Source organism: Scyliorhinus canicula, chromosome 5 (assembly GCF_902713615.1).
Source record: "Scyliorhinus canicula chromosome 5, sScyCan1.1, whole genome shotgun sequence".
Lineage (NCBI taxonomy): Eukaryota > Metazoa > Chordata > Chondrichthyes > Carcharhiniformes > Scyliorhinidae > Scyliorhinus > Scyliorhinus canicula.
The window spans coordinates 51,340,301-51,365,615 of NC_052150.1; the positions used below are offsets into that span (position 1 = coordinate 51,340,301).

The following is a 25,315-nucleotide window of genomic DNA, read 5'->3' on the forward strand; positions in this document are numbered from 1 at the left end:
CATTGTCAAATGCCCTTGATGTCAAGGGCAGCCACTTTTATTCCACCTCTGGAATTCCAGTGTTTTTATCCATATTTGGGCTGCAAGGAGGTCTGATGGCATGGCCCTGGAAAATTGACACCACTGAACAGATTCTTGCTGTCTAAGGACCACTTGATTGCACTGTCAGTAACATCTTCCATCGATTTAGTGCTGATTGTAAGTAAAGTGGTAATTGGCCCTGCTTTTGTGGATAGGACATAGTGAGGAATCTTTCCACATTGAATCTTTGGCAGCACGGTAGCACAAGTGGCTAGCACTGTGGCTTCACAGCGCCAGCGTCCCGGGTTCAATTCCCTGCTGAGTGACTGTCTGTATGGAGTCTGCACTCCCTGTGTCTGCGTGGGTTTCCTCCGGGTGCTCCGGTTTCCTCCCACAGTCCAAAGACGTGCAGGTTAGGTGGATTAGCCATGCTAAAATTGCCCTTGGGGCCAAAATGTTCGGAGAGGTTATTGGGTTACAGGGATAGGGTGGAAGGTGAGGGCTTAAATGGGTCAGTGCAGACTCGATGGGCCAAATGGCCTCCTTCTGCACTGTATGTTCTATGTTTATTCCGGTAGATTCCAGCGTTGAGAATAATTTGCCTAGCAACACGTTAGTTCTGGAACACACATCCTTTAGTACCACAGCCAGTAGTTGCTGTATCCAGTGCCGTCAGCTGTTTCTTGATGTCACATGAAGTGGATCAAATTATAAATGAAAATTGGCATTTGTGTTTCTTGGGGCCTCCAGAAGAGGCCAAGATGCATCATTGTTTCTGCACTTCTGGCTGAAGGTAGTTGAAAATATTTCAGCCTTGTCGCTTACATGAATATGTTGGACTCTACCATCATTGATGACAGAGCTGTTTGTGGCGCCTCCTGCTCCTGTTCATTGTTTAATTATTCATAACCATTTTATGACTGGATGTGATAGGATTCCAGAGGCTTCATCTGATCTGTTGGTTGTGGGATCATTTGGGTCTATATATAGCATGCTGCTTCCTCTTGATTAGTGTGCACATGTTATAGCTTCACCAGGTTGGCATCTCATTTTTAGCTAAATCTATTATGTAGATCTTTATCAAATTCCATTTGAAAATCCATATACACAACAGCTGCACAGTTCTTCATCAAACCTCTGTTACCTTATCAAAGAACTCAGTTCAAGTTAGTTAAAGACCATGTGGGGAGGGGGTGGTCACCTAAAGTGCAACTTGACAAAAAAGCTTTCATGTCACCACCTTTCAGAACACTAACGTCAGACTATTGCAAAATCCAGCTGTTAAATTATCCTTTGGCTCTCTCCTAACATTTAAAATTTTTTTTTTAGAATATCCAATTCATTTTTTCCAATTAAGGGGCAATTTAACGTGGCCAATCCACCTATCCTGCACATCTTTGGGTTGTGGGGGTGAAACCCACGCAGACACGGGGAGAATGTGCAAACTCCTCACAGACAGTGACCCAGGGCCGGGATTCGAATCCGGGTCCTCAGCGCCGTAGGCAGCAATGCTAATCACTGTGCCACCGTGCCGCCCCTGGCTCTCTCCTAACATTAAATGTTGGCCAGGATTTAGATACCAGTGAGCAGAGCTCAGTGACTGCAAGAAGTGCAACTTGGATTTATGTCTTTAGATGCTGGTTTGAAAGAGGTATCTAGTAACAAAGCAACAAATATCCTTAGTTTCTCTGTTCACATACAATTGTATTCTGTCCATTTTATAGGATTGTATATGCAGTTAAATTAAATTTTACCCTGAAGCAGCATTAGGGCCTCACGGTAGCATGGTGGTTAGCATCAATGCTTCACAGCTCCAGGGTCCCAGGTTCGATTCCCGGCTGGGTCACTGTCTGTGTGGAGTCTGCACGTCCTCCCCGTGTGTGCGTGGGTTTCCTCCGGGTGCTCCGGTTTCCTCCCACAGTCACAAAGATGTGCAGGTTAGGTGGATTGGCCATGCTAAATTGCCCGTAGTGTAAGGTTAATGGGGGGATTGTTGGGTTACGGGTATACGGGTTACGTGGGTTTAAGTGGGGTGATCATTGCTCGGCACAACATCGAGGGCCGAAGGGCCTGTTCTGTGCTGTACTGTTCTATGTTCTATGTTCTATGTAGGGTTCACCTATTCCAAAGTGCTTGAGAGTGAGGAGAAAGAAATTCAATAGATGAAGGAACAGAAAGCAAACCATGTTGGGAGAAATAATAGAGGGGTGGGTTTTGAGGTGGTGTTGAAGGTGGAATAGGCAGGAACAAATCTTTTTTTTATTTTTTATTTTAAAATTTAGAGTAGCCAATTATTTTTTCCAATTAAGGGGCAATTTAGCGTGTCCAATTCACCTACCCTGCACATCTTTGGGTTGTGGGGGTGAAAGCCACGCAGACACGGGGAGAACGTGCATACTCCACACAGACCGTGAGGGCCTCACGGTAGCATGGTGGTTAGCATCAATACTTCACAGCTCCAGGGTCCCCGGTTCGATTCCCGGCTGGGTCACTGTCTGTGTGGAGTCTGCACGTCCTCCCCGTGTGTGCGTGGGCTTCCTCCGGGTGCTCCGGTTTCCTCCCACAGTCCAAAGATGTGCGGGTTAGGTGGATTGGCCATGCTAAATTGCCCGTAGTGTAAGGTTAATGGGGGGATTGTTGGGTTACGGGTATATGGGTTACGTGGGTTTAAGTAGGGTGATCATTGCTCGGCACAACATCGAGGGCCGAAGGGCCTGTTCTGTGCTGTACTGTTCTATGACAGTGACCCAGGGCCGGGATTCGAACCCGGGTCCTCAGCGCCGTAGGCAGCAATGCTAACCACTGTACCACCGTGCTGCCCTGGCAGGAACAAATCTTATTTATAAATGTTTTTTTATTGAGTTTTCATATTTTATATATGACAAATTACAAGTTATTAGAGAGAGAGGAAAAAAAAAGGAAAACACAAAAATTTTACATGAATATTTACAGGTAAGCATCTTCATAACAATAATTGTGGCCGCCCCCTTTAGCCAGCATACATATTTTACATTCCCCAATATGGCCGAGGCACATGTTTATAGGCATTTATTTATAGTTTGGTTTTGGGCCTTGGCTTGCCATCAAACCCCCATACCGAGCCCGTAGCCCCCCCCCCCCCCCCCCCCCCCCCCCCCCCCCCCCGGCTACCTTCCCCCGATTCCCGTCCATTTCCCCTGGTTCTTGGCCACCCGACTATTCTTCCTCCTGTACGTTGGCCACAAACAGGTCCCGGAACAGTTGCATGAATGGCTCCCACGTTCTGTGGAAGCCGTCGTCCGACCCTCGGATGGCGAATTTGATTTTCTCCATTTGGAGAGATTCCGAGAGGTCGGACAGCCAGTCTGTAGCTCTGGGTGGTGCTGCTGACCGCCAGCCAAACAGGATTCTACGGCGGGCAATCAGGGAGGCAAAGGCAAGGGCGTCCGCCCTCCTCCCCAGGAATAGATCTGGCTGGTCTGAAACCCCGAAGACCGCCACTATCGGGCATGGCTCCACCCTCACCCCCACCACTTTGGACATAGCCTCGAAGAAGGGTGTCCAGTACTCCACAAGTCTGGGGCAAGACCAGAACATGTGGGCGTGGTTGGCCGGGCCTCTCTGGCACCGCTCACATTTGTCCTCCACCTCCGGGAAGAACCTACTCATACGGTTTCTCGTTAAGTGGGCTCTATGTACCACTTTTAGTTGCGTCAGGCTGAGCCTTGCGCACGTGGAGGTGGAGTTGACCCTATGCAGTGCTTCGCTCCAGAGTCCCCACCCTAACTCCATCCCCAGGTCGTCCTCCCATTTCCTTCTTGTTGCGTCCAGTACGGTGTCGTCCCTGTCTACCAGTCGGTCATACATGTCACTACAGTTCCCTTTCTCTAGGATACTTGCGTCCAGTAGGTCTTCCAATAGTGTCTGTCGTGGCGGTTGTGGGTACGTCCTTGTCTCCTTTCGTAGGAAGTTTTTGAGCTGCAGGTACCGTAGCTCGTTCCCCCCAGCTAGCTGAAATTTCTCTGTCAGTTCGTCCAGTGTTGCGATCCTGTCGTCCGTGTATAGGTCCCTGACTGTCAGTGTCCCCCTGTCCTGCCTCCACCTTTTGAAGGTGGCGTCGGTCAGTGCTGGTTTGAACCTATGGTTGTTGCAGATGGGAGCCTTGTCCGACATTTTGTACAGGCCAAATTGCTGCCGCAGTTGGTTCCAGGATTGGAGGGTGGCTGTCACCACTGGGCTGGTGGAGTGTTTTTTGGGTGGGGATGGGAGTGCTGCCGTGGCGAGGGCCCGGAGGGAGGTTCCCATGCAGGAGGCCTCCTCCGCACGCACCCACTCGGCTTCTGGCTCCTGGATCCATCCCCTTACTCGCTCGGCTGTTGCCGCCCAGTGGTAGAATTGTAGATTCGGGAGGGCTAGCCCCCCCCCTGGATTTTGTTTTTTGTATGACATTCTTTGGGATCCTAGCATTTTTACCCCCCCATACGAACGCCATGATATGTTTGCTTTCCAGTCATGGGCTATTTGGATCCCCAGGTAGCGGAATTTATTTCGGGCTTGTTTGAACGGCAGGCCCTTTAGTGCTGCCCCCCCCCCCCTGCGGGTGTACTGGGAAGATCTCACTTTTGCTCATGTTGAGTTTGTAGCCCGAGAAGGCTCCAAACTCTTTCAGGAGCGCTATGATTCCGTCGGCAGGAACAAATCTAACAGTTCACTGAGGATTGGAAAGGTGCAAAGGGCTTAAGGCAGCAAACAGTTCCAGAGAATAGGGACTGAGGTGACTGAAGACTGTTGCCTGTGGTTGGGCACAGGGGAAAGGCAATGTACAAAACTCCAGATATTGAAGGGTTTGAGAGGATGTGCATGTTGAAATTTGTATTTTGTTCCTGACTTTGGAGCCAATAAATGTGTGCGAAGTACCATCTGGTAAGATCTAGGGTGAGATCTTCCGGCGACAGTGCACCCCCACCACAGGTTTCCTGGCGGCGTGGGGTGGATTCAATGGGAACTCCATTGAGAGCGGTGGGACCAGAAGATCCCGCCACCAGTCAGCGGCGGGCGCCTCACGAGAATCTTGCCCCTAGTTTTAAGGGATGGAATTCCTATGGTACACACTAAAATTTGTAAACCATGTGCACCAGGTTGAAATGGGACAGAAATTCTAGAAGGAAATTATGCAAAGAAGATTCTTGTATTTTTCATATTTGTTTGGATAGATTTAGGGCAGCACGGTAGCATAGTGGTTAGCACAATTGCTTCACAGCTCCAGAGTCCCAGGTTTGATTCTCGGCTTGGGTCACTGTCTGTATGAAGTCTGCATGTTCTCCCCGTGTGTGCGTAGGTTTCCTCCGGGTGCTCTGGTTTCCTCCCATAGTCCAAAGATGTGCACGTTAGGTGGATTGGTCATGCTAAATTGCCCTTAGTGTCCAAAATTGCCCGTAGTATTGGTGGGATTACTGGGTTATGGGGATAGGGTGAAGGTGTGGGCTTGGTGATGAGCCATCAATTGCACGAGAGACGAGTTGCTATACAAAAGTTAGGCTTTAATAAGCTAGAACTTAGCCCTGCGGTTGACTACAATAAAATGGACGACCGCCGGGCGTTCCGACTATTTATACCTCGGTATGGAGACGTGATTAACTCAGCCTCTCGACCAATCGGAGAGCTGTCACATGACTGGTCTCAACCAATCGGTCGAGAGGCACATGACCGACCAGGGCCAATGGTAAGCCGGTGTTCTGCACCAATGGCAGACAGCTATGCAAATCATATCACCACACTTGGGTAGGGTGCTCTTTCTAAGAGCCGGTGCAGACTCGATGGGTCTCCTTCTGCACTGTAAATTCTATGATTCTATAATGAATTCTCCTTTCTTAACTAGGCTGTTCTCTGGCAAAGCAGTGCTTGAAACGTGCTCCCCAGACATTTCTTAAGAGGTCATCACTGGTTTATAAATTGTGTATGGAGTGCTTGTAACCTGCGTTTCAGATGGGTTTTCCCCTTCACTTTTCACATTTACTTTTTCTCCCCCCTCAGTTTTGAATGGTTCGGGTAAGCTGTTGAGAGAGAAAGAATCTGTACAGAAAAACAAGGGAAAAGAGGCCACACCAGGGAAGGAGAAGAACAGTGACCAAAAGGTTGAGTGCAAGAAAGAGCCGTGTTCAACGGGCACTGCTGCTAATTCTTCTTCACAAATGGGCAGCTCAACAAAAGGGTCTGCTGCTAATGGCTCAGCTGTTACAAAACCATCTCAGGAGCACCGAACACCACAGGTACAAAATACTATTCAGCATATTTAACTGAAACGTTCGCTCCTTACCGCAGAAGGGCTGTTTATTTTCAAACACTTGAAATGGGTAGCCATTTTTATTGATCAAAAAATTATAACTTACTTATTTGCATTAACGTCAATTTCAAGTTTCTATATTTTGGGAAGAATTAGCTGTGATTTCCAGGAACTTTGCTCAATTGCTCTGCAAATTGAATGGTTGTTTAAGCATGGATGGTTATTTCAGCATCATTCCTAAAGGAGCAGCAAATGTTACAGAAAACAGGTTCACATAGCAATATAACCGGTATATCTCACCTTTTTCAGGAAAAGGCCTGCTGTAAATGATGGGGAATGTGTTTAAATCTAACCTTTTAAGAAGCCTGAGACAGGGGCTGCATGGTGGCGCAGTGGTTAGCACTAGGTCTGCGGTGCTGAGGACCCAGGTTCGAACTCCGGTGCGGTCACTGTCCGTGTGAAGTTTGGAGTTTACACATTCTCCCCCTGTCTGCGTGGGTTTCACCCCCACAACCCAAAATATGTGCAGGTTACGTGGATTGGCCACGTTAAATTGCCCCTTAATTGGGAAAAAAGAAAATAAATAAATAATTGGGCACTCTAAATTTATATAAAAAAAGAAGCCCGAGACTAAAATTTGAATGTACATGAAGACTACATTTATAACAATGCATTTGAGATAAATATCTGGTAGAGTTCACAGATGGGCCAGTTTCACTGCTCGTGATCTTGCAGTGCTTGTTCCTGTCCCTGCAATTTGGCATAGATATTCTCTATTCAGGAAGAAACTGTGCTGGATGTCTTATTGGGCATTTTATCTACCGGTTAGCTTCAAGGAGGGAACAGTGTGTTCTTTGAAGGGATAAGTTAAACAGATTTGACTCTTATTTTCTTGCACCCTGATGGGAAAATTGTTGAGCTCTTCGAAGCATTCATCACCTGATGACAACAAAATTGAGACTGGAAAGGTTGCTGGGTTGTTCTCCGAAATCATGACCAATGGCCAACCTTTCCTTTGGACAATCTCTCCACGCTGTGAACTTTTTTTCTTTGCTAATTCATAGAATTTACAGTGCAGAAAGGCCATTCGGCCCATCAAGGCTGCGCCGGCTCTTGGAAAGAGCACCCTACTCAACTGCACACCTCCACCCTATCCCCATAACCCAGCAACCCCACCCAACATTAAGGGCAATTTTGGACACTGAGGGCAATTTATCATGGCCAATCCACCTAACCTGCACGTCTTTGGACTGTGGGAGGAAAGCGGAGCACCCGGAGGAAACCCACGCACACACTGGGAGAACGTGCAGACTCCGCACAGGCAGTGACCCAAGCCGGGAATCGAACCGGGGATTCTGGAGCTGTGAAGCAAATGTGCTAATCACTATGCTACCGTCCTGCCCCAATAATAAATGTACAGATACAGTATCTCAAATCTGGTATTCTGAAATAGCAGTCTTGCATCAATTTTGATTATTATTAGATGAGTAAAATAACCTGCCAGCATGTTGGGCTAGGTGCTGCATTGGAGCACAGGCACACTGACTGGCTTATCTGCCTCAAGAACATGTCTTTCCTTACTCCAAGTGGATATGCGACCTTGACCTGACCCACCCCAAACCGTCTGACTTGAAAACAGGCAAGATCTGAAATCCATTTGAGACACCGTACCTATACTACTTTTACTAAATAACAAATATGTACCTGACAGTATGTTATTTCCTTTGCCCCTGAAGCTTGCTTCTCCATAAGGTTCTACATTGGTTATTACTAATTTAAAGTTTGATTGGATCAGTTGTATACCCTGGAGGTTTTGTCACATAGGCTGTGTTCCGGTTTAAAAATTTACAGACGTCTCTGTTTCAATACTAACTTTCCTTACTGTTCTTTTTGCATCTGCAAATGCAGTGAAAATTAGGCCATTGTGGTTTGGGAAATTGGTATAGTGGGTTCCAGCATCCACTGACAAACCTGCAATTTTTTTCAAACCTGAATATTCTTTTTTTTTTAATAAATAATTTTTATTGACATTTTTACAAAATATAAAATCTTAACTTTGTTAACATACAACCTCAGTAACCCCCCATGAACAGTACCCCCCCCCCCGCCCCCGCCCCCCCCCCCCCCCCAGCTCCAAGAGCAACTTCAAACAAAAGGAAAGAACAAAAACAAAGAAAAAGAAAGAAGAGAAAAACAAAAGAGAGAAAAAAAAGAGAGAGAGATAGCACCCTCCACAAACCCATGTGCACAGTTCTCCCTCCCCCCAATCCTCCCCCCCCACCCGCCCCAAACCGGGTTGCTGCTGCTATCGGCCTATTTCCCTACCGTTCCGCCAGGAAGTCCAGAAAAGGCTGCCACCGCCTGAAAAACCCTTGTACTGATCCCCTCAGGGCAAATTTCACCCCCTCCAATTTAATGAACCCCGCCATATCCGAGATCGAGGCCTCCACGCTTGGGGGCCTCTCATCCTTCCATTGGAGCAAGATCCTCCGCTGGGCTACTAGGGCGCAAAGGCCAGAACCCCGGCCTCTATCGCCTCCTGCACTCCCGGCTCCACTGCAACCCCAAAAATTGCGAGTCCCCAGCCTGGCTCAACCCTGGATCCCACCACCCTCGACACCGTCTTTGCTACCCCCTCCCAAAACTCCCCCAATGCTGGGCACGCCCAAAACATATGGGCGTGGTTCGCTGGGCTCCCTGAGCACCTGGCACACCTGTCCTCTCCCCCGAAAAACCTGCTCATCCTCGACCCAGTCATGTGGGCCTATGCAGCACCTTGAACTGTATGAGGCTAAGCCTCGCACAGGAAGAGGAGGAATTTGCTCTCTCCAGGGCATCCGCCCACGTCCCCTCCTCAATCTCCTCACCCAGCTCCTCTTCCCATTTACCCTTCAGTTCCTCCACCGAGGCCTCGTCTACCTCCTGCATTACCCGGTATATGTCCGAGATCCTCCCTCCTCTGACCCACGCCCCCGAGAGCACCCTATCCAGCACCCCTCGTGGGGGCAGCAAGGGGAACCCCTCCACCTGCTGCCTGGCAAACGTCCTCACCTGGATGTACCTAAACATGCTCCCCGGGGAGCCCAAACTTCCCCTCCAACTCCCCCAAGCTCGCGAACCTCCCCTTCACAAACAGGTCCCTCAACCTCCTAACCCCTGCCCTGTGCCAGCTCAGAAATCCGCCATCAATGCTCCCTGGGACGAACCGATGGTTCCCCCGTATCGGGGCCTCCATCGAGCCACCCATTTCTTCCCTGTGCCGTCTCCATTGCCCCCAAATTTTGAGGGTAGCCGCCACCACCGGGCTCGTGGTATACCTTGTTGGAGGGAGCGGCAACGCGCCGTTACTAGCGTTTCCAGGCTCGTGCCCACACAAGACGCCACCCTCTTCCACGCTGCCCCCTCCTCGTCCGTTACCCACTTACGCACCATTGCTGCGTTGGCCGCCCAGTAGTACCCACAGAGGTTGGGCAACGCCAGCCCCCCCCCCCCCTATTCCTGCCTCGCTCCGGGAACACTCTTCGAATCCTCGGAATCCCATGCGCCCACACAAATCCCGCGATACTGCTGTTGACCCTCCTGAAAAAGGCCTTCGGGATAAGGATGGGGAGGCACTGGAACAGGAACAAAAACCTCGGGAGCACCGTCATCTTGACGGACTGCACCCTCCCCGCCAGTGACAGCGGTAACATATCCCATCTCTTAAACTCCTCCTCCATCTGCTCCACCAATCTTGTGAGGTTGAGCCTGTGCAGGGCCCCCCAGCTCCCCGCCACCTGGACCCCTAGGTACCTGAAACTCTTCCCTGCCTGCTTCAATGGGAGCCTACCAATCCCCTCCTCTTGCTCCCCCGGATGCACCACAAACACCTCACTTTTGCCCAGGTTCAGCTTATACCCCGAGAAACCCCCGAATTCCCTAAGAATCCTCATCACCTCCGGCATCCCCCCCACCGGGTTCGCCACATACAGCAACAAGTCGTCCGCGTACAGCGACACTCGATGCTCCTCCCCATCCCGCACCAGGCCTCTCCAGTTCTCTGACTCCCTCAGTGCCATGGCCAGGGGCTCAATAGCCAACGCGAAGAGCAAGGGGGACAGGGGGCACCCCTGTCTCGTCCCCCTGCTGCAGCCGAAAGTACTCCGACCTCCTCCTATTCGTGGCTACACTTGCCATCGGGGCCTCGTAGAGCTGCCTCACCCACCGGATAAACCCCTCCCCAAACCCAAACCTCTCCAACACCTCCCACAAGTACTCCCACTCAACCCTATCGAAGGCCTTCTCCGCGTCTAACGCCACCACTATCTCCGCCTCCCCTTCCACAGCCGGCATCATAATGACATTGAGGAGCCTTCGCACGTTTGTGTTCAGCTGCCTTCCCTTCACAAACCCCGTCTGGTCCTCATGTATGACCCCAGGCGCACAATCCTCTATTCTAGTGGCCAGGATCTTAACCAGCAGCTCAGCACTGGCGTTCAGCAGCGAAATCGGCCTGTATGATCCACACTGCAGAGGGTCCTTGTCCCGCTTCAGGATCAAGGAAATCAGCGCCCGTGACATAGTTGGGGGCAGAGCCCCCCCCTCCCTTGCCTCGTTAAAGGTCCGGACCAACAGGGGGCCCAACAGGTCCAAATACTTTTTATAGAATTCAGCCGGAAACCCGTCCGGCCCCGGCGCCGTCCCCGACTGCATGCTCCCTATCCCTTTGACCACCTCCTCCAGCTCGATCGGCGCCCCATGTCCCTCCACCTGCTCCTCTTCCACCCTCGGGAATCGCAACTTGTCCAAGAAGCGCCCCATTCCACCCTCCTCCACCGGGGGTTCAGACCGGTACAGTTCCCCATAGAAGTCCCTGAAGACCCCATTGACATCTACCCCCCCCCCCTCCGCACCACCTTCCCAGCTCTATCCCTCACTCCCCCAATCTCCCTGGCCGCGTCTCGCTTCCGGAGCTGGTGCGCCTGCATCCTGCTCGCCTTCTCCCCGTATTCATACACCGCCCCCTGTGCTTTCCTCCACTGAGCTTCCGCCTTTCTGGTCGTCAGTAGGTCAAATCTGGCCTGAAGGCTACGCCTCTCCCCCAGCAATCCCTCCTCTGGGGCCTCCGCATATCTCCTATCCACCTGCACCATCTCCCCTATCAGTCTTTCCCTTTCCAGCTGCTCCCCCCTCTCCCTATGGGTTCGGATGGAGATCAATTCCCCCCATATCACCGCCTTCAATGCCTCCCAGACCGTCCCCACCCGAACCTCCCCGTTATCATTGGCCTCGAGGTATCACTCAATACACCCCCGGACCCTCCCGGCCACCTCCTCATCTGCCAGCAGCCCCACCTGCATGCGCCAGAGCGGACGTTGGTCCCTCTCTTCCCCCAGCCCGAGGTCCATCCAGTGCGGGGCATGATCTGAAATGGCAATGGCGGAGTATTCCACTTCCTCCACCCTCGTCACCAGCCCCCTGCTCAGGACAAAAAAAATCAACCCTCGAGTAAGCCTCGTGTACATGGGAGAAAAACGAGTATTCCCTGGCCCTTGGCCTCGCAAACCTCCAAGGGTCTTCCCCCCCCCCCCCCCCCCCCCCCCCCCCCCCAATCTGGTCCATAAATCCCCTCAACACCTCAGCCGCCGCCGACCTCCTACCCGTCCGGGACTTGGATCGATCCAATGGGGGATCCAGTACTGTGTTAAAGTCGCCCCCCGCCTCCAGGTCCGGAATGCGGCCCAACATACGCCGCATGAACCCCGCATCGTCCCAATTTGGGGCATAAACATTCACCAACACTACCCGCTCCCCCTGCAGCTTGCCACTCACCATCACGTACCTCCCGCCACTGTCAGCCACCACCTTCAACGCCTCAAACGACACCTTCTTCCCCACCAGGATCGCCACCCCCTTACTCTTCTCATCCAGCCCTGAGTGGAATACCTGGCCCACCCATCCCTTCCTCAGCTGGACCTGGTCCACCACTCTCAGGTGTGTCTCCTGGAGCATGGCCACATCCGCCTTCAGTCCCTTCAGGTGTGCAACTACTCGGGCCCTTTTGACCGGCCCATTCAGCCCCCTCACATTCCAGGTTATCAGCCGGATCCGAGGGCTCCCTGCCCCCTTCCCCTGCCGGTTTAGCCATACCCCATCCCTTGCCCACCCCCGGCCAGCGTCCCACGCTCTGCCAGTTTCCCACGGCGGCAACCCCCCCCCCCCCCCCCCCCCCCCCCCCCCCCCCCCCCTTCCAGCACCCCCTGCGTCTTCCAGCTCCTTCCTGACCGTTTCAGCAGCAACCCGGTACCTCCCCTCCCCCAAACCTGAATATTCTTGATTGCTGTAGGCAAGTTAATTTTTCTCCATGAAATAGCACTATGTTCCACATTTTCTGGGTTCACTGTTTAACTAGCCATGAAGATCTGTGTGTACTCGATGTTAAATATATTTACTTTCTACAATGTGTTCTCAGTTTGTGAACAGCTAATTGTTTGATTATGTCTGTAGTTATTTCTTAAACTAAACATGCTACCCTAGCATGGATACTTCAGTCAGTAATTTAATTTGTGAGCAGCATGTGGACCGTTGTCATTGGTCCATAAGTACTGTGCTCATCTACCAAATGGTAGTGAGACGCTACTTCTGGAGCCAGTTTTGTAACCACATTTAATCCATAATCACAGTAAGTGTCACTGCTAAATGATTAACTTGGTGTCTGCTAAATTAGTACAGAACTGATCGAATCCCATTGATCTACGAGCATTCCTTTCATTTTACAAAATGTACCTGCACCAACTATTGCCATTGTTGTATGCAGTATACAGCATCCCAGTTGTGTAACTGGGAGCAACAAATTACATCATAAGTTCCTATATTGAAAGCTTTATAAAATAATGGGGAGATGTCTGTTTGTTTCAATATTTTCCACTCTGCTGCCAGCCACAAACAAGTTCAGTTGCAATAACAAGCAAAAAAAAAATGCTCCGAATACACAGCAGCCAGCATCTTAATAAGCAACTGATGAGTAAATGTTTTGGAAATACCTTGATTCTGTCACTATTTTAATTCATGACGTTGCCGACACTTTTTATCAAGCATGCATTCTCAGTAGTAATAGATGTTTTAATTTTTAAAAATAAATTTAGAGTAGCCAATTATTTTTGTTTTCTAATTAAGGGGCAATTTAGAGTGGCCAATCCACCTAACCAGCACATCTTTTGGGTTGTGGTGCTGAAACCCATGCAGACACGGGGAGAATGTGCAAACTCCACACGGACAGTGACCCAGGGCCGGGATTCGAACCCGGATCCTCAGCGCTGCAGTCCCAGTGCTAACCACTGTGCCACATGCCACCCCTCTAATAGATGTTTTATAATGATTGGGGCAAAGCAGTTTGTTTCCGGTATTGACTGATAGAAGGTTGGCATCAAATTACAGTCAGTCTGATTGTATTTAATACTTCCACTCGACATTACTAACATGGTATATTTGATTGATGCAGTGTTTTGTTCAACTGAAGTCTCATATGTTCTGATGAGGGAAGAATGGTGCAAACCTTGGTATAAACATTCTTAACTGTCAGTTGGAGATGAACGCTCCTTTTCCTCCCCCTTCTCTTCCCTTCCTTCGCCTCCTCGTCATTTCTTCCCCACCCCCCTCCTCAAAATTCTTTTGGTTCCTAGAGTTTCAAACACATAGAAGAAACAATTGTCCTCAACCAGACAGTGGAAAATTGAAGGCAGAGTATTGCAATTTGATATCCCATTCTCTGCAGTATATTGAGTGTTAATGAACGAAAGGTTTTGTGTTGAAATGTGGAAGTGAAGTATATTGTTGCTTTATAATAGTACAAGAACTTCGCTTACTCATTTTGCAGAGATAGTTTTGTAACCTTCAACATTGCTGCCAGAGGCAAATGGATAAATTGGGTTCTTCATTGGCCGTTTATAAATGAAAATTGGAGGAGGCTAGGTTTATTACATTTGGGTTTTTTCTAAATGTGTAAATACAACAAGATATTGCAAGGAAAAATTGGATAATTACATTGGCAGATATAGGATTGAATCCTTGTGCCATATGTAATTTTATATATACAGTGAAATCTTTAATAATGGGCCTGCCAGATGTGCATTCAATATTCAGGACTCTGAACTATTATGGAATGGTCTAGTTTTCAAGTGAAGCAAACAGAGAAAGTAATCTAAAGGTGAGCTGTGGATAAGAAACCATGCCTGTAATACTGCACTGTTGCCTGAGCTGGGATTTATTCTGTTTGAGTTTGTTTACTTTGCAGACTTGCCTTTGACTGCACCCGTACCTTTGGAAGCAACTCTTTCTAGTTAACTGTGCACTTAAGCATCCTTGAGGACCCTGTGTTTGATCCAGCGCACACTGATGGGTAGAAAATGGCTGTAAGGTTAATCAGCGTGACGGTCGCATTCAACTGTTCATGGACTTGGGTCTACAGCAGTAAATCCTACCAAATTTGGTAAAAGTTTGGGAGTGCCACTCAAATGGGGCACACAATCTTTATTATTGTCACAAATACGCTTACATTAACACTGCAATGAAGTTACTGTGAAAATTCCCTAGTTGCCACATTCCGGCGCCTGTTCAGGTGCACAGAGGAGAATGCAGAATGTCCAATTCACCTAACAAACGTGTCTTTTGGGACTTGTGTGAGGAAACCCACGCAGACATGGGGAGAACATGCAGACTCCACACGGACAGTGACCCAAGCAAGAATCTAACCTGGGACCCTAGTGCTGTGAAGCAACAGTGCTAACCACTGTGCCACCAATTGCAAAAGATTGGAGTAGAGTCGAGTTAGTGTTCCTCTGCAGTCTACCAGTGCACTTCTAATACTGCTGTCCAGTATGTATTTTCCTCTTACTCTAATTTTCAAGATTTGTATATCCACAGCTGGCTTAGTTAATTTCTAAATCTGTGAATTATTTTATTGCTGAATTTGCCCTGCAGTCTAACTGGAATGGATTGTCCAGTAAGTGCACAAAAGCAAATGGTTTTGTAACATATACCAGCTGTATCAGGATTTCAGCCATATTTCAATATCATCATAGCAAAGAAAGAACTTGCATTTATATTGTACTTTTCATGACCTCAACACATCCAAACGTGTCTTACAACCAATGAAGCACTTTTGGATATTAGTCACTGTTGTAATGTAATGAAAGTAAAAAGCACAAATCAGCTGCTAGAATTCTAGATGTAGGTAAGGCTGATTTTATTGAAATGAGACAGAGACTGTCCACACTAAACTGAACATCTGCTAATGGGTAAAACAACTGAAGAACAGTGGAAGACGTTTAAAGAAGCATTTAACGCAATACAGAACCAGTTTATACTTCTGAGAGGGAAAAGCTCCAATTCACAGAAAAAATAGCCCTGGACAACTAAAGAGATAAGAAACAGCGTAAAACTAAAAGAAACGGTTTACAAAAATGCAAAGAACAACACAGATCCGCCTGAATGGGAAAGAGACAAAGAGCAGCTGAAAGGGATTATGAAAGGAAATGTGCAAGGAACATGAAAGTCAATATGAAGTTTTATAGTTACATAAAGAGAAAGCAGGCGGTCAGGAGCTATTTGGCCTGCTAAAGATTGAAAGTGAGGACATTGTCAATGACTATAGAGAAATGGCAGACCTGTTGAACTAGAAAAGGAGGATAGCTTGCCGCAAGTCCCAAAGGCATGAATAGTGGATTGGAGCTGGGGGCCTAAATAAATTAATACAAGTAAAACATTGATAATGAGAAAATTAATGGAACTAAAGAGTTCTAAAGAGGAACTAAAGAAATCCCAACGTCCTGATGGTCTCCTTCCAAGGATTAAAGGAAGGGAGGACATTATAGATGCCCTAACTATATTCTTTCAGTGTTTCCTAGTATCAGGAGTCGTCCCTCTGGATTAGAAAATTGCTCCAGTCGCTCTGCTTTTTAAGAAAGGCAAAAGAGGAAAACCAGGGTTGGTTTACAAGTGCAACAGGTGATTAAGAAGGCAAATGGAATTTTGTCCTTCATTGCTAGAGGGATGGAGTTTAAGACTAGGGAGGTTATGTTGCAATTGTATAAGGTGTTAGTGCGGCCACACCTGGAGTATTGTGTTCAGTTTTGGTCTCCTTACTTGAGAAAGGACGTACTGGCGCTGGAGGGTGTGCAGAGGAGATTCACTAGGTTAATCCCAGAGCTGAAGGGGTTGGATTATGAGGAGAGGTTGAGTAGACTGGGACTGTACTCGTTGGAATTTAGAAGGATGAGGGGGGATCTTATAGAAACATTTAAAATTATGAAGGGAATAGATAGGATAGATGCGGGCAGGTTGTTTCCACTGGCGGGTGACAGCAGAACTAGGGGGCATAGCCTCAAAATAAGGGGAAGTAGATTTAGAACTGAGTTTAGGAGGAACTTCTTCACCCAAAGGGTTGTGAAGCTATGGAATTCCTTGCCCAGTGAAGCAGTTGAGGCTCCTTCATTACATGTTTTTAAGGTAAAGATAGATAGTTTTTTGAAGAATAAAGGGATTAAGGGTTATGGTGTTCGGGCCGGAAAGTGGAGCTGAGTCCACAAAAGATCAGCCATGATCTAATTGAATGGCGGAGCAGGCTCGAGGGGCCAGATGGCCTACTCCTGCTCCTAGTTCTTATGTTCTTATACACCGGTTAGCCTAACATCTGTGGTGGGGAAATTATTTTGTTTGTAACCAAGAATAGGGTAACTGAATATCACAATATTCATACCTGGCAAACCTCATTGAATTTTTTGAAGTGGTGACTAAGTTTGTGGACAAGGGAATGCCAATGGATGTTGTTTTATATGTACTTCCAGAAGGCATTTGAAAAAGTCATATATATGAGGCTAGTAACTAAGTTGAGGGCAAATTACTGGTTGGGAAATTGGTTGAGTGACAGATGGCAGAAAGTAGGGATAATGGGTAGGTACTCAAGTTAGCAGGATGTGACTAGTGGTATCCCACAGGGATGTGTTAGGGCTTCAATTGTTCACGTTATTCATTAACAACTTTGATAATGGCATAGAAAGTTATTTATGCAAATTTGCTGATGACACAAAGTTGGGTGGCATTGTAGACTGTAGATGCCAGCATAAAATTACAAAAGAATATGATGGGCTGCACAGTAGCACAATGGTTAGTACTGTTGCTTCACATCTCCAGGTCCCAGGTTCAATTCCCGGCTTGGGTCACTGTCTGTGTGGAGTCTACACGCTCTCCCTGTATCTGTGTGGGTTTCTTCCGAGTGCTCCAGTTTCCTGCCACAAGTCCCGAAAGACATGCTGTTAGGTAATTTGGACATTCTGAATTGTCCCTCTGTTTACCCGAACAGGTGTCGGAGTGTGGCGACTCGGGGCTTTTCACAGTAACTTCATTGCAGCGTAAGCCTATTTGTGACAATAAAAGACTAGGTGAATGGGCAAAACTGTGGCAGATGGATTTCAATGTAAGCAAGTATGAGGTTATATATTTTGGATCAAAAAGGGATAGATCAGTGTACTTTCTAGAATGGTATGAAGCTAAACTCCGTGGCTGTTCAAAGAGACCCGAGGGTTTAGGTGCATAGATCTTTAAAATGCCACGAACATGTGCAGGAAGTAATCAAGAATGCTGGCCTTTATAACTAGAGGGCCTGAGTATAAAGATGCAGATGTTATGTGGCAGCTTTACAAAACCCTGGTTTGACTCCACTTGGAATACTGTGAGCATATCTGGGCACCAGCACCGTAGGAAGGGTATTTTGGCCTTGGAGGAATGCAATGTAAGTTTACAAGGATGATACCTGGACTTCAGGGGTTAGGTTACGAGGAGAGATTATATAAATTAGGCCAGTTTTCTCTAGAATTTAGAAGGTTAAGGGGTATACTGATCATAGTTTTCAGGGTATAAACAGGAAAAGACCAGGTCGATAACTATTTCCACTGGTTGCAGATTCTAGAGCTAGTCTAAAAATTAGGGCCAGACCAATTTAGAGAAATGTTGAGAAGTATTCTTTTTTAAACTTTTTCCAATTAAGGGACAATTTAGCGTGGCCAGTCCACCTACCCTGCGCATCTTTGGGTTTTGGGGGTGAAACCCACGCAAACACGGGGAGAATGTGCAAACTCCACACGGGCCGGGATCAAACCCGGGTCCTTGGTGCCATGAGGCACAAGTGCTACCCACTGCGCAGCTGTGCCATCCCATTAGGAAGCATTTTTACGTAAAAAGGGTGGTAGGGTTTTGGAATTCTCTTCCACAAACTGCAATTGATGCTACATCAGTTGTTAATTTTAAATCTGAGAGAGGAAGGTTTTTGTTAAGCAAAGATGTTAATGGATATGGGCCAAAGGCACGTATATGGAATTGGGCCACAGATTAGTTAGCATCTCATTGAATGGCCTATTCCTGTTCTATGTTCCTAAGCTCCCTGAAACATTGCAGCCAATTTGTGCACAGCAAATTCCTGCAATTAGATAACTTGACTAATGTTGGTTGAGGTGATAAATGTTGGCCAGGGCACAGGGAGATGTTCCTGTTTCTTCGAATGGTGTTATGAGATCATTTACTCCCAACTGAGAGGACTGATGGGGCCTGCTTTTAATATCTCATCTGAAATTTGGCACATCTGCCAGTGCAGGGCCCCATCGGCTGATGAGTGTTTATCCAACATGCTTAAATGTGGTTAAAAAAGTCTTCCCAATTATCATGCCTTCAATAAGCGTGCACTGAAAAATATAAGAGCCTCTGTTGAATACATTATTGTCAACAAATCCTACATGCCTTAGTAACCTGCTGGATGAATAGGCCACCCACCATTATCTGAGAATAGTCTCTCGTGAAAGTGCTTGAAAGGGCCTTTGGCTGAGCTGTTGTCATGGAGCAAACAAAGGTACAAAGCAAGGTCTATTTTATAGAAACATCTGTAGCAATATGGTAGTGGTCGTTTAGTTTAGTGAATTGTCCCAATAAAGGTTGTCAATTGTGCAGAGGCTGTTAGCAAGCCTGTTGAAGAATGCAATAACTTGTTTCTTCGCTATCCTTTCTTCTGTGCCGAACCGTACTATAGTTAACTGCAGCCTGTTTTGAGAGGAACTGTGATTTATATTGATTTGGTTAGCAGGCAGTGAACTGTCTACCCTGACAAAAGGACGAAAACACAGTCTTGTCTCATGATTGTTTTTAGCTTCCTCGATGGTACCGTAATGTAATCTTGGGTGCCATATTGCTGTTAAACTGATTTACTCGGCCCAGCCGTTGGCACCAGAGCAGGATGTTGCAAAACATTAATGTTGCTGCACTTTAATTTATATGAAATCTCAAACTCCTGTTTTCTTCCTCCTCTTCATAAAAGAGAGCAATGGGCGAGCACAGTGGTTAGCACTGCTGCCTACGGGTCTGAGGACCCAGGTTCGATCCCGGCCCTGGGTCACTGTCTGTGTGGAGTTTGCACATTCTCCCCATGTCTGCGTGGGTTTCACCCCAGGGACCTAAAGATGTGCAGGTTAGGTGGATTGGCCACGCTAAATTGCCCCTTAATTGGAAAAATAACACCTGTATGGTGCCAAATCCTAGGCATCAAAGTGGAGAGGTGTAAATAGCTGGCTTCAGTGTCCCACAGCTAGGGAGAGGAAAAAGCTATTCTGGGTTCTTGTTCCACACTGCAAGTTCACACAAGAATAATGTTCCCTAGGAAAGCCAAGGAAGGAATAAAAAAAAAGAAATTTCAACTACCCAATTTCCTATTTCTAATTAAGGGTCAATTGTGTGGCCAATCCACCTACCCTGCTTATCTTTGGGTTGTGGGGGTGAAACCCACGCAAACACGAGGAGAACGTGCAAACTCCATGCGGACAGTGACCCAGGGCTGTGTTCATACCTGGGACCTGGGCATGTGATGCAGCAGTGCCAACCACTCCGCCACCGTGCCGCCCCCAAGGAAGGAAAATTTATAATTGCGTGAGCTTTGTCTTGTGATTAGAAAGAAAGGTTTTCTTAACCTTAGTGACTAATTTTTGGTTGTGATTTTTGCAGGGAGCCTAAAACAAAACTTAAAGAATTTGCATCCATTGTGTGTTTTTTTTTAATAGCTATAATTAAAATATTTTTTTCAGGCACATTTCTCCAGACCAGTTTGCACATTGGTTTACTACTATGCTAATGAATGGGTCCTCTGATAGCGGAGGCTCAATGGCACCCTCTGGTGGCTGAGATTGGAATTTTACAAGCTCTCTTGGCAACGTGTCGACATACGCTATCTGAGGTAGATGATGGACTGCATTGTGTGTAAGTCTCGATTGATCTTCAAATGCTCATAAACTGGAGCCCATGACAGATCTCAGGATGATGCAACAGCACCTGCAGCAAGTGAGCTGTAGGTCAAGTTATATTCTTGGCAGTGTGTTTTCCCCTATAATTCTGTAACCTTACTGAACCTTCAGGGAAAGTTCAGCATTTTAGGAAATGGGAGTGATCAATCCACACTGTTCTGACAACCCTGAACAATGGATGGTGCTGACAGTGTCAGCCTTCTTGCAATTGCCTGAAGATGCGAGAGGATTTGAATACAGGAGCAGGGATATCTTGCTGCAATTGTACAGGGCCTTGGTGAGGCCACAGCTGGAATATTGTGTGCAATTTTGGTCTCCTTATCTGAGGAAGGATGCTTTTTCTCTAGAGGGAGTGCAGCAAAGTGAAGGTTTACCATACTGATTCCACGGATGGCGGGACTGATGTATGAGGAGAGATTGAATCAGTTAGGATTGTATTTTTTGGAGTTCAGAAGAATGAGGGAGGGGTGGGGATCTCATAGAAACCTATAAAATTCTAATGAGGTGGATGCGAGAAGGATGGTCCTGATTGTGGGTATGTTCAGAACCAGGGGTCACAGTCTAAAGATTTGGGGTAGACCATTTAGGACAGAGATGAGAAATTTCTTCACCCAGAGAGTGGTGAGCCTGTGGAATTTGTCACCACAGGAAATAGTTGAGGCCAAAACATTGCATGTTTTCAAGAAGCAGTTAGATATAGCACTTAAGGCAAAGTGGATCAAAGGATATAGGGGGTTACGCTATTGAATTGGATAATCAGCCATGATAACGAATGGTGAGTGGACTTGAAGGGACGGACAACCTCCTCTTCCTATTTTCTATGTTTCTATGAATTCTATGAATTTGAAGCCCCCAAGTGGCAGTATCCAGCTAGTTTTTTAAGTCCTGTTTGCAGCTTCTCCCTCCTACATGAAAGAACCATTATGACCTGTATAGCACTGGTAGCCAAATACACGGTTGCTGCTTTCAGTTCTGCTGCTGTAACTCACGATAGTACTGAAGTGGTTGTGGTTTGCTTGAGTTGTGTCCTGTTGTTAATCATTGCAGACCATTCACTGGAGTTTGCACATTCTATGTGTTTCGCCTCACCCAACTCGAGTACGGCAAATTTCACATTCTCACCACTCCAGCGGCCACATCTTTTGACACTTTTCATAAAGAAAGGTGCCCAAAACTGAGGGGTGCCAAGAGTAGTAGCAGGCGTATTCAGTGCCAACCTAATGAAGCAATAGCACAGGACTGCATGCATGGAAATTAGCACCATGAACAAAGAACAATACAGCACAGGAACAGGCCCTTCGGCCCTCCAAGCTTGCGTGTTCACGTGTCCTATCTAGATCAACCGCCTGTATCCTTCTATACCATGTCTCTTCATGTGCCTAACCAGACAAGTCTTAAAGGTCGCTAACGTATCTGCCTCAACCACCTCACTTGGCAGTGCATTCCAGGCCACCACCACCCTATGTGCAAAAACAACTTCCTCCGCACATCTCCACTGGACGTATCCCCCCTCACCGTGAACTTGTGCCCCCTTGTAAATGTCATTTCCGCCCTAGGAAAAAGCTTCCAACTGTTCACGCTATCTATACCCCATATAATTTTATAAACTTCTATCAGGTCGCCCGTCAGCCTCCGTCTCTCTAGGGAGAACAATCCCAGTTTATTCAATCTCTCCTCATAGCTAAACAATTCTAGTTTATTCAATCTAGACAGAATTAAGTGTTCCTAAAACCAAAGGATCCAACCAAAGTTCAGAATCGGTACATTTAGTTGTTAATGATGAGACATTGGAGGAGGAGGCTCCAAAAACGATGGGGGAGTCTAGCATTTCAGGGGAAAAGATGAAGCTGAAGCATTTGCGACCACCTTCAACCAGAAATGTCATTTAAGTAATCCATCTCGGCCTCCTCCTGAGGTCTCCCAACATCGTAGATGCCGGTCTTCAGCCAATGGTCAGGGGTCGTCCCTGGGCTGGGAGGATGAGGGGCTTGGCGTCTGTGGAGCATACAAGCCATCCTCTAATATTGTGTATACCCAGAATGGGAACTACAGCTGCTGCCTGTCTTTCCTACCAATCACTTCCAGGACAAAGCCCTGTTTTTGGTTATATGTTGACGGTAACTTTAATTCCTTTTGACTATGAGCAGCCCCTAGCTGCACAGCTGCAGGCTACTGCTGATACAGAATTGGCATTGTTAGTTATGCTTTTAAGTTCATTTTCATGTGTACACGTGCCGTGTCTCAGATGAGTGTTATTGCCTAATGTTTCAATCAAACTGTGAGGCCGGGACACTTTGCCTGAACCATCGAGGTATAGGCGCCACACACGCAGCCGCCAACAGGCAGGCTTTCAGGAGCTAGGCTTCAGCACTGGGGATATCCTCACAACCTGAGGATGTTTGTGTCTGGGTCAGGGTACCTGAGTACCCTAACTTCCTAATGTTCCCTGCAGTGGTCTGCGCTCTAGGAACTCCTGCTATGGCCGAGGATGATCATGCAGAGCGAGGTTTTCTAGCACAACTGGCTCACTGGATGGCACTTGAGAGAAGGCTGGGCATGTAAGGGTGGAGAAGGCTTGGGACATTTGAGGGTCCCGGGGTGGAAGTCTAACTTTTAAAAATAAATTTAGAGTACCCAATTCATTTTTTTCCAATTAAGAGGCAATATAGCGTGGCCAATCCACCTACCCTGCACATCTTTGGGTTGTGGGGGCGAAACTCACACAAACATGGGGAGGATGTTAAACTCCACACTGACAGTGACCCAGAGCCGGGATTGAACCTGGGACCTCGGCGCCGTGAGTGCAAGTTCTAACTGATTGATTGTCAATCTCTCCTTCTCCAATTCCTGACCGGTACCAAAATTGATTGGTGTCGTTGACCTTGCAGCGGCAGCCCTCACGGTGCTGGTGGCAGTCCAGGCAGCCAGACGCAGTAGAAGCCAGCAGAGTCGACGTAGGCTGGAGGCGGCACCCCATGTAATAATAATAATAATCGCTTATTGTCACAAGTAGGCTTCAATGAAGTTACTGTGAAAAGCCCCTAGTCGCCACATTCCTGTGCCTGTTCAGCGAGGCTGGTACGGGAATTGAACCCGCGCTGTTGGCCTTGTTCTGCATTATAAGCCAGCTGTTTAGCCCACTGTGCTAAACCAGCCCTTGTGCAGGGTGCCACCGCACACCCTGCAGACCCGGCTGCCCATTAGGCCGAGGAGGGGGCCAGAGGGGGCACCGGCGAAGACCCAAGGTGTACAAGCATTGTTGGTCGTGGCAGATGGCCCTGCCCCATCGGGTGGATATCCTGTGGGAGAATGGATCTGTCATCGGTGATAGGGAAGGATCGTTTTGTCTGCCTTGAACAACTCATTTGAGACAGGTCATCTGTGTTAAAGGGCAGTGAATCATTACCGCTGCGGCGCAGACCAATCTTGTTGTCGGTGAATCATTACCGCTGCGGCGCAAGCCAATCTTGTTGTTGGTGAATCCTTACCGCTGCGGAGCAGACCAATCTTTTTGGCGGTGCATCCTTATCGCTGCGGCGCAGGCCATTCTTTTTGTTGGTGACCCCGCGATCCCCTGGGCCGTTTCTCATAGGGGGTGAGGGCTCTGATGATTGGAACTCCTCCACCCGCCTGGGCCCTTTCACCTATTATGGGCTAACCTTTCCTGCGGGGACAGAGAGGGGGCATTGTGAGTCACACGCTTGATGCTTCTGGGAGAGTGGGCGGAGGTCTACAGCAGATGGCATGTGTGGGAACTGCACCTTGATATGGAGTAATGCTGGTGGAAGCCAAGGTGTGCCGGGGCACAAGCGCAATAATATGGGGAGGGTGTGAGGTGCCAGCTGCTGCTGCTGACTTGTTTGGGGGAGGGGTTGGAGCTCAGGGAGGTGCCAGGCAGAACTGATGCCGAGTGCCAGTGTTCACTTAACCCTTGCAGCTCAGCAGAGGTTGTTCGTCGTCTTCCTGCACTGTATGGCAGTTCTCCTGGTCATGCTGCCTGAATCGACAGCCGTTGCCATTGCCTCCCAGGCATCAATGGCAGCCCTGCTCCTGGTCCCCTGCCCCTCAGGGGAGCAGTGTTTCCCTTTTCACCTCCATGGCATCCAGAAGCCTGGCCAAGTCGGCATTCCCGAAGCATGGAGCAGGTCCTCTTGGTGCCCTGCTTGTGTGTTGACTGCGAGTGAGTTTGGAGGGCACATTTAAAAGCAGCTCCCCTTGTTTCCAGGGCACAAGTCTGACGAATCAGCTGGCGGGACAGCCAGTACCAGCGTGAAGCTTGAGGCTCATTGTCGGCACTAAGTGCCATTTTATACAGGCAGCGATCTCTCCGCAGCAGTTGGGCAACACCCAGGAAATCATACGAGATTCTGAACTTATTTTGTTAAATCGCGTCCATTGTCTCCTTGCTGTAGTGTGTTTTCACAGTTACCTGTACTATGTTGGTAATACCCCAAAAGGTTATTATTAACTTGTTTGGGTACCACTGAGCTAAACCTGTCCATAATCTCAGTCACCTCGGCAGTATTCAGGAATGAGAACACGGGCCATATCTAACCCCACCTTTCTCAAACCCAATCCAACAGTACAGGTTAGTTGAGGAATCTGTATGACCATCGTTCTTACAGAGAAAGCTAACTCTGGACTGATCTGTCGTTAAAGCTGCTGGTCACTACCTGGTCCGAATGGCACAGTTACTTGCTGGATTTGCGGATCTGGC

General features: G+C 48.0%; 1 protein-coding gene across 5 annotated transcripts in view; it reads left to right on the forward strand.

Annotated features, from left to right (window-relative positions):
- The window catches only part of jarid2b (jumonji, AT rich interactive domain 2b), a 536,459-nt gene that overhangs the window by 393,030 nt on the left and 118,114 nt on the right, over positions 1-25,315 (forward strand). For all 5 annotated transcript variants that reach the window (XM_038797042.1, XM_038797041.1, XM_038797044.1 and 2 more), the window contains one exon: positions 6,034-6,269. In XM_038797042.1, the coding sequence (XP_038652970.1) occupies positions 6,034-6,269 (236 nt within the window). The remainder of the gene's footprint in view (positions 1-6,033; positions 6,270-25,315) is intronic.